Below are 15306 nucleotides of genomic sequence, written 5' to 3' on the forward strand. Positions count from 1 at the left end.
CTGTCAAGTAGTGGGCCGCCAGGCACGTTGTTGTTGCTGCTAGTTGATACCAAGATAGCCCCAAACTCATGGTGACCCACACACAGCAAATGCTGTCCTGACCAACACTAGTCCCACGATCCATTGCACACCAGATTGTTGTGGTCCATATTGCAGTTTTCACTGGTTGATTTTGAGAAATAGATCATGAAGTCTTTCTTCTTAGTTTCATGTACAAGCTCCTCTGAAACCTGTTGAGTTCCTTGGCAACAGAGAAATCTTCTACTGACTGGCTTGACATACATTGGCTATTAATTGAATCATATAAACCAAATGATGATAACATATTTAAACCATATGTTAGGCCACAGCATGCTTCAGTGAATTTAGAAGCATCAGAATACTGCGAAGTATGTGTCTTCTCAGGTCGCAATGTTAGATATTAATGTTAATATCAAATTATAAATCAATAATAGGAATATCTAATACATGAAAATTCTATAACATGTCCTTCTTAAAGATTGATGGATAATAGAAGACAAAAAAGTAAAAAACAAAGTTCTTGAGTCAACTGAAGGTGAAAATACAACATAGCAAAACATTTGGGACAAAGCAAAAGCAGTGCTCAGAGGGCAACTTATAGCAAAAAGAATTAAGAGCCAAAAATCAGCATCGTAATCCAATGTCTTCAACAATTAAAAAAAAGAGCAGCAAGATAAGCCTACCATCACCTGGATAAAAGAAATAAAAAAGAGTAGAGCAGAAATAAATGAAACCAAAACAGAAAAACAATAGACAGAATCTAACGGACTAAACGTTCTTTGAAAAGATTGAGTAAATTGACAAGCCATTGACAAACCCAACAAAGGATAAGAAAATTATGAAAGTAACATGAATAAAGAATGAAATCAGTGATGTCACAACAGAACCAAAAAAGGAAAAAGAATAGCAATATTCTGAATTACTGTACTCCAACAAATTTGAAAACAAAGAAGAAATGGACACATTTCTAGAAATCAATCACTCATAGAAGAGCTGACACCAAGTCTACTTAAACTAACCTAGAATAGAGAAAAGATGGGAAATTACCAAATTTATTTTGTGGAGTGAGCACTAGGCCCTCTATTTGGGATATACCCTAGTGAAATAAGATCCACTATATGAATACGTACTCACCCGTGTTCATCGCAGGACTATGCACACTAACAAAAAGATGGAACAGCCTCACTGCCCAACAATGGGAAGATAGACAACCAATGGATACCATGCAACATTAAAGAATAATGATGACTCTGAAAAGCCTCATAAAACGGATGAACTTGGAGGATAATATGTTGAGTGAAAAGAGCAAATCACAAAATGGAATATAATTGTGTGAGTCCACTCTCATAAAAAGTTATGATAAAGTTTTCACACTAAAAGAATCATTCTTTCATAACTCCCAGGAGAGAGAGGTGAAAGGAGCAAAGGGTTGACTAAAGCATAGATTCTCAGACGTATTTGACCAACTGACCCCTTTTCAAAACAACAAAATAAAGCTACTCGGTACCCACTGGCAATTAAAAACTGTGGCATAGCTTATAATCCAGGAAAAAGTACATGTACTGGCTGCTGCAGCCCCTCTGGATTGTAAAAGTCCACTGGGGAGAAGCATTGTAGGCCACTCTGGAAAACACCGGTCTAGAGGATGATGTTGTTGTTGTTGATAGGTACCATCAAGTCGGTTCCGACTCATAGCGACCCTCTTTAAAACACAACAAACACTGCCCCGTCCTGTGCCAACCTCACAGTTGTTCTTATGCCTGAGCCCACTGTTGCAGCCCACCGTGGTATCAGTCCATCTTGTTGCAAGTCTTCCTCTTTTTCACTGCCCTCCACTTTACCTATCAGGATGTCCTTCTCCAGGAACGTCCCTCCTGATGACACGTCCTAAGTAGGTGAGGCACAGTCTCACTGTCTTTCCCTTTAAGAAGCACTCTGGTCATACTTCTTTCAAGACAGATCAGTTTGTCCTTTTAGAAGTCCGTGGTACCTTCAATATTTTCCAGCACCACAATTCAAGTGCATCGATGCTTCCCCGGTCTTCCGTTCTCAATATACAGCTTTCACATGCATATGAGGTGATTGGAAATATCATGGCTTGGGTCACACACACCTTAGTCCTCAAGGTAGCATCCTTGCTTTTCAATACCCTACAGCAGTCTGTGCAGCAGACTTACCTAGTGAAACTTGACTTTCGATTTCTTGACTGCTGTTTCCATGACCATTGGTTGTGGATACAAGCAAGACAAAACCTAGATAACTTCAATCTGTTCTCCATTTATGGTGATGTTACCCATTGGTCCAGTTGTGAGGATTTGGGTCTTCTTGACATTGAGTTGTAATCCATACTAAAGACTGAAATCATTGATCTTCATCAGCAGGTTCTTAGAGTCTTCCTCACTTTTAGCAAGCAAGCTTTTGTCATCTACATATCACAGGTTATTAATCAGCCTTCCTCCAGTCCCGATGCTGCACTCTTCTTCATATAATCCAGTTTCTCTGACGATTTGTTTTGCATATAGATTAAGTAGGGTGAGAGGATATAACTGTGATGCACACCTTTCCTGATTTTAAACCATGCAGTATGACCTTATTGTGTTCCCACAGGTTCCACATGGGTACAGTGACGCGTTCTGGAATTCCCATTTTCCTCAAGACTAGCCGTAGTTTCTTATGATCCACACAGTTGGATGCCATGGCACAGTCAATAAAGCACAACTACACATTTTTCTAGTATTCTCTACTTTCAGCTCAAATTCATCTGACATCAGCAATTGTATCCCTTGTTCCTTGTCCTCATCTGAATCCGGCCTGAATCTCTGGCAGTTCCCTGTCAATGTACTGCTATAAACATTGTTGGATAATCTTCAGCAAAAGTTTAACTCGCATGACATCAGTGATATTTTTCTATAATTTAAGCATTCTGTTGGGTCACCTTTCTTTGGAATGGATACAAGTATCCATATCTTCGGGTTAGTTGGCCAAGTGATTGTCTTCTAAGTTTCTTGGCACAGACAAGCGAGTGTTTGCATTGTTTCATCAGCCCATTGAAACATTTTAATTGGTATCCATCAATTCCTAGAGCCTTATTTTTGGCTAGTGCTTTCAGTGCAGCTTTCTTGCTCATGGACTATCTCCTGAAATGGTTGGATGTCGACTAGTTCTTTTTGGTGTGTTCACTGTGTATTCTTCACAATTCTTTTGATGCTTCCTGCATCATTTGATATTTTGCCCATTGGATCTTTCAGTATTGCAACTCAAGGCCTGAATTTTTTCTGGAGTTCATTCAGTTTAAGATATGCTGAGTGTATTCTTCCCTTTAGCTTATGTCTTTGCACATTGCATTTTAATATTTTACTTTGTCTTGAACTGGTCTTTGAAATTTCCTGTTTAGCTCTTTGACTTCATCTTGTCTTCCACTTGCCTTAGCTACTCTACAATTAAAGGCAAGTTTCAGATCCACTTTCATCTTTTCTTTTTTTCCTGAATTTTCTATTACGCTTTGATTTCTTGATGAATGATGTTCTTGATGTCATCCCACAGCTCATCAGGTCTTCCCTTATTAGTGTTTAATGCATCAAATATGTTTTTGAGGGATTCTTGAAACGGGGAGATAGACTCAAGGTCATATTTTGGCTCTCCTGAACTTGTTTGTATTTTCATATGAACTTACATCTGAGCAGTTGATGATCTGTCCCACAGTCAGTCCCTGGCCTCATTTTAGCTGCTGCTATTGAGTTTTTCCATTGTCTCTTTCCAAAGATGAAGAAGTCCCTTTGTGTTGTTGAAGAAGGTATTTGTGATGAAGTCGTTGGTCTTGCAAACTTTATTATTCGAACTCCAGCTTGAGTTCTGTCACCAAGACCATAGTTTCTAACTAATGTTTCTTCTTCTTTGCTTCCAATGTTTGCATTCCAGTTGCCACAATGGCCAATATATTTTGATTGCACAGTTTATCAAATTCAGACTGAATCCTGCTAGAAGTCAATTCCTCATCACTAGTATTCGTTGGTGGTGCATCAGTTTGAATAATAGTTGTACTGAATAGATTTCCTTAATCCTATTACAGATGGCATTGTACTTCAAGATAGAGCTTGACAATTTGGGGTGGGGGTGGGGGTTGATAATGAAAGCAATGCCATTCTTCTTAATTCTGTCATTCCCAGCACCATAAACCATATGGTTTTCTGGTTCAAAATGACCAATACCAGTCCATTTCAGCTCACTATCACCTAAAATATCCATCTTTATGTGTTGCATTATATTTTTTACCACTTTCAATTTTCCTCGAGTCATACTTTGTTCATTCCAAGTTGCAATTGTCAGTTGTTGCTTGCAGCTGTTTCTTCCTATTTTGAGTCGTGACACATCAGCAAATGAAAGTCCCAAAGGCTTTAACCCTGAAGGCTTTCCTCCATCTAAGTCCTTGTGGTCAACTCTACTTTGAAAAGGCAACTCTTCCTCATTCACATTTTGAGTTCCTTCAGACTTGAGTGCCTCATCTTCTGGCATGATCGCTGACAATATTTTGCTTCTAGTCATGAGGTTTTCAGTAGCTGGCAATGTCTTGATGCTGTCTAGAGGATTCTCAGTGGCTCATTCCTCTGAAGGGCACAGCCTAGTCCTTCTTCGTCGTCTGCTCTTAGCCCGAAAGCTCCACTGAGACCTCTTCCCTTTGGGTGACCCTGCTGGCATTTGGAATACCAATGACCTAGCTTCCAGCATCACAGTGACACACATGTCACCACAGTGAGACAAATGGTGGGGACTAGAGGACAGAGAGGAATTAGCTTAGTGGGAGGGGAAAGTAAAATACCTCAAGAGGGAGGTTAGAGAAACAAGTCCGAGCCAGGAGGACACTGAGGAGTGCAAGAGGCGAAGGCATCCGAGATGTATGTTGCTATCTGTATACACAATTCTGCAATCATGGGGATGCGTAGTAGATGCGCAATAGACCCTCAGACTACATGGGGATGGGATGGAGAATGAGGGGGAGGGAATTTAGACTTCCTTTTGCAATATCAAGGAATTCCTTGGTTAAATATTAAATAGCATATGAAGCCTCAAAAGGAGATAGAAAGGGCATTTTTAAAAGATGGCAAGAATGCGTAGTCACCATGCAAAAAAGTTGGTCAACATTCAATAGTTTCAGGAGACAGAATAGGTATCAATAAATGAACTAAGAAGTCAAAGGTACACTGAAGGCATTGACAAAAAGCAAGGCTCCCAGAATTGATAGACTACCAATTGAGATGTTTCAACAAAGGAACAAAATTCTGGAGACACTCACTGATTTATGTCCCAAAATTGGGAAGACAGCTACCTGCTCAACCAACTCTAAAAGATACATCTTTACACCCATTCCAAGGAAAGGTGATCCACCAAAATGCAGAAATTGTTGTAGTAATATTCACAATTATATATGCAAGTGCAATTTTGCTAAAGATAATCCAAAAAACATAGTAGCAGTACATCGACAGGGAGCTGCCAAAAACACAAGCCAGATTCAGAAGAGGGTATAGGATAAGGGATAACATTGCTGACATCAGATGATCTTGACTGTCTTTACTGAATATGTCGACATATTTAGTTGTGTCAAGAATCTTAACAAATTGTAGAAAGCATGAGAATTCCAGAACTCGTTAACTGTGTTCATGAGGAAACGACATACACAGGCCAAGAGGAGGTCATTGGAACAGAACAAGGGGGTGCTGTGGAGTTCAAAATCAAGGAAGATAGACTCAGTGTTGTAGCCTTTCACCATCCTTACTCTGTGCTGAGCAAATAATCTGAGGCACGCAGTAGATACCTTATAACTATTTGCAGAATAGAATCGTAATGATAAGGCAGTGATTTTGTTGTCATTGCAGACGGCTCATATACGTACTCTTGTTTGTTGTGAAGTTGAATCCAATGCATACAGACCCTATTGCACAGAGCAGAACTCCTGTCACCTGTACAGGAGCAGATTGCTAGGCCTTTTCTCCTTCTGAGAGGCAGGTGGGTTTCAACCACCAAGCTTACTGTTAGCAGCTATAAGCACTTAACCATTGTACCACCAGGTCTCTTTTGCATAAGTTAAAGGATAAAATTCAATGAATATTCATTGCCACCTTTAGGATGCCTGGATGTACTGAAAGAGTGGTTGGATTTGTTGGGCATTGCTATTTTTCTGGAAAAAGGTATATTTTCAGTGAATGAGACCTCTGTGCAAGCCCTGAGAAAGTGCAGTGATTTAAGTAAAACAAGGCATTGTGCAGGCCTCTAGCACAGTGTGTATCAGACGCTCCAGTGGAAACCTGTATGAGCCAGAATTCCACAGGGCCGCTTTGTGTTTCTGGGTCTCAAGAGCTTTCTGTCTCTGTTGCTCCTTTTAATGGAAAAGATTTAACTTCTCCATCGCTGATCGGTTCTGGCTTTGACTAGTTGTACTGTATGTGACCGCACAACCTCACCACACACTTCGCTTCATCCACAATTGGGTACGTACAATGGAAAGAAAGGTCCAGCTCAATGAGACTCCCCCTTTGTGTGTGATCCCCACTAACAGTCCCTATTCTGTTACACTTCAAAAAAATTCATTTCATTATTCTGCCAGGTGGAAATACATCCAGAAAAATGCTGATCTAATGGCCACTTAAAAAAAAAAAAAAAGACGAGTAAGTTCAGCCGACTAGGAGGCAGGATATAGTTACTCATCCAGTGGGTTCTTTTATAAAATATGAGCTACTTCATGTTATAAGTAACTAAAAGGAGAGTGTTGTTTGCAGAGGAAGATGCTCGTTCTATTTTTAAGTTCTGGTTATATGCAGAGATTATAAGCATGCCCCAGTGAAACTTAGCTGGGCCCCAGATGAAAAAGCAGTAAGCTTTAATCGGCTGCAGGATAATTTAGCACTTCGAAGGAGGATTTTTTTTCACAAACACTATTTGTAACTCTACCTAAATAAAGAACTAAAAGAGAATAGAATTTTTAAGAGTGTAATTTAACCAGAGTTCGACAAACTCTCCTCTTACTGTAAACTCTCCTCCTCTTACCGTAAACTCTCCTCTTACTGGAAACTCTCCTCTTACTGGAGCCCCGGGGAAGCTTACATCTTGATGCTTCAGGTGATAATCATGAACACGTGATGAGCTTTGATACATGCCAACCACTGTTCTCAGCACTTGACAAGTGTTCCTTGGTTGGAGATTCTAAAAACCTGTATATAAAACCGGTAGGCATTATTTTCATGCTGATTTCACAGCTGGGAAAACTGAGGCAGAAAGAGGCTGAGGTCATCAAACCAGCAAGTCGAAGACTTGGCATTCAAACTCCACAGCATCTGCATAATCTGTTTCCATAATCTAAAATAGTCAAGGCGGGACTTTCGCTGTTGTTTATTTTTGGCCTCCTTAGCCTTATACCACTGAAGAGGGGAGTGGAGGTGGATAGGGGGGAGGGGGGGGTCTCAAACTGTGAGCCCTAGGGTCACCACCTGTTCCATAACCCTTGTCCCTTCTCCCCTTAATTCAGTCCTTTCCAAGACTAACTTTCCGCTGAAGACAAAACAGTTGATTGACTGGCCTTTCTGGGGCTGAGGGAGGGAGATAGAAACAGCCTCGAGGCCTCCGTGTCCATCGCCTACACAAGCAAGTGTTTGTCTAAGACCGAAATGATCATCTTTAGCATGGATAGACGGTGCCAAAAATAAAATACATCGAAAAATGTGAGCAGTGTGACTATAGGCCAAAGAACATTTTTAAAATACCTCTTGTTCACTAAGCCGATTGTTTCTGCTTCCTCTGGTGATCATGTGTGGTATAACACACCCTTTCGAGCAAAGCCTGAGTGTCAGGAAAGGTTTATGGACCTAGGACTGAGCCTTTAAGTGAAACAGTACTTCTGTAGAGAGCCAACAATATGTGCTTTCCCTTTGGTGTGCAGTGACCTATTGTCTTTTGAAGGCGAACTCTAGTTCCGACCTCACACAGAAGAGTCCACAGATGTCATGGTATTAGTTGTTTGCTCGGATGAATTCCATACATAGGGTCATCTACATCTACAGTCATGAAGCAGATATGATTCCCAGCTTTCCTACCAGACTCCTGGGTTCAAGTCCCAGACAGGGAAACACACGCTCAGCTGGGGCGCTCTGTCAGCAGAGGGTGGCATGCTGTTGATACTGAACAGGTTTCCCAGAGCATCAGTGACAGATGGACAATTCAGAAGGGCCAGGTGATCTGTTTACAGAACTCAGTCACTTAAGTAAAAACTCGGAGAGGTTCCTTCTGCAGCTGATGGTGGAGAAGGTGCAGGGCAGGCAGTGTTCCGTTCCTCCCCAGGAGGCCAACGTAATGGCAGCAAACAACAACAAGAAGCAGATAGCTCTCTAAAGGACTTCCTGCAAGTTTAAGTGGGTCTGGTGATGGGGTGAAGAAGCCGATGTGGGAAAGAAACCAGAACTGTGGCTTAAAGACACTCCTAATGATCCCATAGAGAGCCGATCAACCACCCAGCAGGGGCTCCCCAGACCTGCATGGCTGATGGGTCCTTCTGCAGCTTCACCTGGTGATTATATGGCCAAAACAGACAACAGTTGGCAAAACAATGTTGGAAAGATTAAGGTCTGACAGAGAAGTGGATTTGGGGGAAAATAAATACGGTGGCATTAAATCTAGATCTGATTTTATCCTGTTTAAACCCTAAAGGAAAGTTTGGAAAACACTGCTTTCAAAACAACTCGGATTTATTGCGGTTAGAAATCTGTTTAGGCATAGCCATGGAAAAGAAAGAAATTAGAGGTCTGAACATGGGAAAGCAGGAGGTAAAACTACTGCTCTTTGCAGAATGTCTGATTGTATCCCTGGAAACCCAAGACAATAAACCGGTCAAACTTCTCCAATCTGAGAGCTCATACCACAGGGAACAAGACCAAAGTACTGAAGTATATAGGACTTTAGGATTTACATCTTTTTAAAACCTCCTTTTAGCACAACATGAGAAAGCAAATATAAAAACATAAAAATTCCCAGAAATAAATTAATTGAGAAATTTTAGTGTGTCCGTGAGGTATAAAGAAAAGAAAGGGACAATCAGACTGTGCTCTTGATAGTACAACTCAATGATTTAAAGTTCCCACTTCACTCCAAGTTGAGCCATAAAATTATCATGTGTGCAATTAAAATAACAATAGGATTTTTGAATCACTAGGCAAGTGGGTTGAAAAGTTTACGAGGGAGAAAAAAGAATAGCCAAGGTCATTTTTAAAAATCAGCCACGGACTGCAGGGTCAACCACAGCTCGAGACATGAAGCCCCCTCACTGGATCATACTGCGACAGAGGACAATACTGGGGACAGAAAGAAGACCAGCAACAGAAGCAAAGCAAAACCACAAAGCTCCCGAAGAGTCCCCAAAATAGACTTCAGGTTAGAAGGGGCAGTTCCCAGAATTCCCTCAGAACCAGTGGGGAGACAGTCATAAAGATCAGCAGACAGACCTGGAATTATGTATGCTTTTTTTACTTTTTCTGTCTTTCCTTCAATCTTTTGTTTGCTTTTTGTTCAGTCTCTGTTATTGCTGGGTTGCCTACTTATATAAGGCATGGGAAGCATGTTGGGGGAGAAGGAGGTAGGGGATGGGGGCGGTGAGCAAACAACACCAAAGACAGGGGAACAACTGGGGGATTAAAATCAACAGCAATGCGGGCGTAGAGATCCTGGGGGTATTGGAGCAACTGCAATCTAGCTGAGAGGAATTAGCTGAAAGGAATTACTAAGAGGCAGAAGTAGGGCCAGTGTGATGGGGGTGAAGGAGAAAGGTAAAAGGAAACAGTGGAAAGATCTAGGAAGCAAAGTTATGGATAGAGGTATAAACATAGGTGTGTACATCTGTAAATACATTAATCCATAATAATAGAGGTATTGGTACATACATATATTAATATGGCAATACACTGAGGTAGTGGACGGACTATGGGCCTCTGCTCATGCCCTCCCTCAATGTAAGAACACTTTATTCTAACAAACTGGCATTCTGTGATGCTCACCCTCCTGGCACTATCACTGAAGACAAAATGGGTGCATAAGCAAAGGTGGTGAAGAAAGCTGATGGTGCCCGGCTATCAGAAGATAAAGCGTCTGGGTTCTTAAACGCTTGAAGTTAAACAATCGACCATCTAGCAGAGAAGCCACAAGGCCACATCAAAGAAGCACACCAGCCTGTGTGATCATGAGGTGTTGACAGATCAGTAATACACATCAGAAGACCCCAAACAAACAAACAGACAAAACCATATTGTTGGGAAAGAGCAGGTGGAGACAGAGACCCCAAACCCATGTGTCAACAATGGGACATCCCCTCAGAGAGGGGTCACAGGAAGGGATGAGCCAATCGTGGTGCAGTGTATCACCAATGAAGCACACAATGTTCCTCTGGTTGTTCCTTGAGGCTTCCTCACCCCCACTATCGTGACCCCAGTCCTGCCTTTCACTGCAGGCTAGACCGGAGCATGTGCATAGGTACAGCTAAGACTGAAGAGGCCCCGACACCTAGAATCCAGGAACAGGAATGGGAGTAGTGATACCAGAAGGGTCGGGGGAAGGTGGGGAGAACAGGGAAGTCAGGGGGAACCGAGTGTGATGATCAGCAAATAGCCACTCGCAAACCCCCTCCAGAAGGATGAGCAACAGAAACTGGAATGGGAGACGCAGTCGGTGTATGATATGAAAATAATAATACTTCATAATTTATTAAGGGGTCATGGGGGTGGGGATGGGGAGAGAGGGAAAAAAGAGGAGCTGATACCAAGGACTCAAATAGAAAGTAAATGTTTAGAAAATGATGATGGCAGCATATGTACAAACATGCTTGACACAATTGATATACAGATTATTTTAAGAGCTGTAAGAGACTCCCCCAAATTATTTAATAAATAAATAAAAGTCAGCCATGAAGGGAACCAGCCTTCCCGTGGTCAAAATGGACTGGATTGTTATTTTTGTGTGCTGTCCAGCCTATTCCTCCTAATAGTACCTCTCTCTACACGGCTGAGTCGGACGGACCCATCGCTCTTCCACGGCTCTGAATCTTTACACAAACAGGCTGCCGCATCCTTTCCATCAGTTCACCCCACCAACCCTCTGGCTAGCAGCCGAGCACTAGACCAACCTGCCACCAGGGCTCCTTAACATAGATTATGAAGCTGTAATAATCAAGATACTGTGGCCCTAATTTATTCTCAGATGGATCAGTAGAAAATAAAAGATAACAGATGAATGGATCCAAAGACTTACAAGAATTTAGTTTGTGATAAAAACCGGCTTCTCAATCAATGACAAAAAGAGAGAACAGTCAACAAAGGGTTTGGGACAACGGAGTAGATGCAGGGGGGTGGGGGGAGGAGGGGACTGGATCCATCCTTGGTCTTTTGGTAGATTAAGGATTTTAATGTAGCACGTGAAACCATGAAGTACTAGAAAAATCTATTGAAGAAGTCTTTTAGAAACTGTAGGAAGTAGGAAGAAGGCTTCTAACTATGGCTTAAACGTTGAGAACATTAATTGGGGCATGGACGGAGAGAAGAGGACCAAGTTCCCTAATTTCTAATAAAGAATAGACTCCCTTGTGGGAGGAGTGTAAATCTTGGTGGAAACGGTGGCGTGTGCAGCTACCTAACGAGCACTGTGGAGAGGTGTGCGAACACACTGTATTGACCAGGGCGAGGGGGGCCAGGCACGTTCCTACATGTCAGCAGTCTTCACCCATTACGAATGAATGTGCCTTTTGTGTATGCAGGTCACCTCTAGAAATTTAATCTGCAGAGATACTTGTGTGTCAGAGCATCCACTGCATTGACAAGAAGTAATTGTCAAGAACGAAACTCTGGTACATCATTTGCTGCAACTCTAGTTAGGGTTCCTTCCTTAAAAATAGCAAATCCCCCAATTGCATCGATCAGCATTTCACTACATTGACATCCTGGAGTGGTAGACCATCTCTCGGACTCTGTGTCCAGCGGCCATAGCAGAGAGGGTACGTCAGAATTTGGCACGAACCTCGCCAAACACACCCCACTGAGTTGTACTGCCCTGCTCCTGCATGTCTATTCAGTGATCCAGGGACTGTTTCTGTGATCTTGTGACTTGCTGGGAACGATTTTCCGTATGTTCTGTGTTGAGGATCACCGGAAATGTCTGGAAGCGCTCAGCCCCGCTGAGCAATGTAAGGTCTGCATTTGGCTTTTCCCTTCCTCCATCCTCACACATTTCACAAAATGCATGGTGGGTGGCTGACTGCCTAGGGTTGGGGGGATTTCTGCCGGGTAGGACCCCTACAAGGAAAGGAGACCAGGGCCCTGTGATGATAGTTGTAGCCCATTAAGATTCAATAAGACAAAAAAGGCGTCTTGATGGCGCAATGGTTAAAGCACGGCATGCGAACCCAGCGGTGACTCCAAGGGAGAATGAGGCGGCTGTCTGCTTCGGCAAGCATCCTGGGAGTTGGCATGAGTTTGCGGCAGCAGAACAGGGTTAAAACAGAAAGACAGAATGAGGCCCCTCGCCTCCGGTCGGGAAGAACCCCGCAAACCCACTGCCATGGAGCCGCTTCCAACTCACAGCCACCCTATAGGACAGAGTCAAACTGCTGCATAGAGTTCCCAAGAGTGTGACTTTGTATGGGAGCTGACAGCCTCATCTCTCTGAGGGCTGGTGGGTTTGAACTGCTGACCTTGCTGTTAGCAGCCCGACATCCAGCCCACACCACCACCAGGGCTCCTTTAACCCAGCTTCGCTGACACATTCATGACACGTGATCTCCGCTCTCACTCAGCAGCCTGAGAGCCCTTCTTGGGAGGACATAAGGATCCCTGGGGGCGACGGGGTTGCACGTGGGTCTGCTCACTGCAAGGTCAGGAGTTAGAAATCACCACCTGCTCCTTGGGAGAGACAGGTCTTTCTACTCCCGTAAAGAGTTACCATCTTGGAAACTCTCGGAGCCAGTTCTCCCCTGTCCTGTAGGGTCACTAGGAGCGGGCCCGGATGGCAGTGAGTGGGAGGAGGAGGAGGAGAAGGAGGAGGAGGAGGAGGAGGAGGAGGAGGAGGAGGAGACAATGCAGAAACAGCATGTATTTATCATTGATACAGGTTCTGGTTGATTTCATCCAAGTCCTAATACTTCCTTAAGGAAGTGTAGTGCGTGTGTCTTTGTTCAGAAATATAATTTTCATGTTGCTGTTAGTAAGTGTCTGGGACGGACCAAGACATGATAGTGAAATTTGGCACTCCCTACGTTTAGCTTTTTGGTTTCTATTGGTCTCCAGAGCAGTCCTGGCAGTGCAGTGGTTAAGGTTCAACGGCTAACTGCAGTGTTCAAAGTCCAGGCTCCACAAAGAGGACATGCCACCGGGCAGGGCTACTCTGTCCTGCAAGGGGGGGAGGGCGGGGGGCTCAACAGCACTGAGTGTGGTTTATTTTTGTTTTGGTTTTTTGTTGCTTTTTAATTGGCCTCCACAATCAATTTCCCATCGGGTGCATTAGCTGAATGAGGTCGTTTCCAGGCTTGCTAAGGCTATGAACCGGATGGTGCTCTTATGCTGTCTTGGTTGTGGAGAAATTTAAGTAAATCTCTTTGGCGTCTATTCTTTTCTTTTCAGCAAGTCTTTCCCCTTGTTTAACCGATGCATCCCTCAAACGCCTGAATGCTATTCCCTATTTGCGTCTGTGTTGATAAATGACGTCGGCACCCTGCATCGAATTCTAAGTGGAATCATGTCAGCAAGAGACACAGTCCTGGGCTTGTGTGTCCTCGCACTAGGTAATGTTCAGTTAATTTTACTTCGGTAACTATGGAATGCCAGAGCCCCAAGCATCTGCATGCATGTTTCACACTGAAGAGTGACTCTGTGACTTGAATAGAAGGCTGCACTTCATATTTATTTTGTATATGTTTTCCCAAGAATGTCGGATTCCGGTTGGTGCTGGGATGGGCAGAGCCCTCCTCAGTGGGCGGGCGATGCCTTCTTCCTGTGGTGGCCATGCCCCAGCATCTGGTCCTCTGTGGACACAGAGATGGCTGTGGAAAGCAGGTTACTGCCATTGGGAAATGAAAAGTAGATTCGTCAGGGAAACCTGACCTGTCTGTGTTCTGACCAGTGGGCTCTCTTCCTGCGGACCTTGAGTCCAGTCAGCAGGCTGCTTGGTGGGCAAGAGGAGCTGTGTGCATCTCACACACGGTAGCCTGAGGCTGCCCCTCTTCAAAGGGACGCGCCTGCCTTGTGGTGTGGGAGCAGCCGAGTCTGAGCCCAGACATGCCTCCTCTGGGCATTTCTGGACGCACCTACCAACCTCTGGTCCTTTGGCTTTTCGGGTTCTGTGTTCAGATTGATGCGTCCCATTAAGATCAGTCCTTCTCTTTGAGCAAAGGCAAAAGTAATGGCCTTTCATAATCCCCTTATCCAGTGCCCACCTCCCGACCTACTGACCAGTGAAACTCTTGCTCGTTCGTTAACACACTTCTGCCAGTTTACAAATTGAGCTTTCCATAATTTCATTGCCAAAAAGTCTACTAGTTCCTGAGTGCTTGGGGATGCTCTACTGTGCCCATTATGTGACTTCCAGACTTCTTACTTCCACTGGGAATGACTTCAGATGACCCAAATAGGATGCTTTGACTTCCAGACACTGGTGTGGTGACCATATTATACCAAAATCTAGAGGCTCGTTCTGCCATACCATAGGATGGCCTAGTGTCCCCACGGGGACATGATGTTTACACTCATATTAACAGTGCTTGTGGGACTCTAAAGGGTGTGAGCGACTACCATTTACCGAGCAATTCTCGTGCACCAAGCACTGTGCTTACCCTTATCCATTAAAACCCACCTGCACTGTGTTGTTGTCGTGCGTCCTGCAGTGAATTCCAACTCATAGCGACAATGTAGAACGGAGTAGAACTGTCTCATAGGGCTTCCCAAACCGAAACCTTCATGGAGTCGGTCACTAGGTCCTTTCTTCCACGGAGCTAAGGGGTACAAACCACTAAGCTTTCAATGAGCTTCCGATTGCTTTACCATTGCACCACCAGGCTGCACTCCTGAAGCTCAGCAATTGAAAACTACCAAGTACTCCCAGGGAGAAAGACGAGGGTTTCTACACCCATAAAGAGTTACAGTCTCAGAAGCCATGAGGCAGTTCTAATCTGTCCCATAGGGGTGTGATGAATCAGAACGGATTCAGTGGCAGTGAATTATGAACATTTCACGTTTAATACAAATACCTGAGAAAATTTAGAACTTGACATAA

General features: G+C 43.6%; 1 protein-coding gene across 1 annotated transcript in view; it reads left to right on the top strand.

Annotated features, from left to right (window-relative positions):
* Nucleotides 1-15306, top strand: part of SLC44A3 (solute carrier family 44 member 3) — a 108140-nt gene that overhangs the window by 11180 nt on the left and 81654 nt on the right. The window contains exon 6 of the mRNA XM_075558601.1: nucleotides 13659-13819. Coding sequence (XP_075414716.1) covers nucleotides 13659-13819 — 161 coding nt within the window. The remainder of the gene's footprint in view (nucleotides 1-13658; nucleotides 13820-15306) is intronic.

Source organism: Tenrec ecaudatus, chromosome 1, assembly GCF_050624435.1.
Source record: "Tenrec ecaudatus isolate mTenEca1 chromosome 1, mTenEca1.hap1, whole genome shotgun sequence".
NCBI lineage: Eukaryota > Metazoa > Chordata > Mammalia > Afrosoricida > Tenrecidae > Tenrec > Tenrec ecaudatus.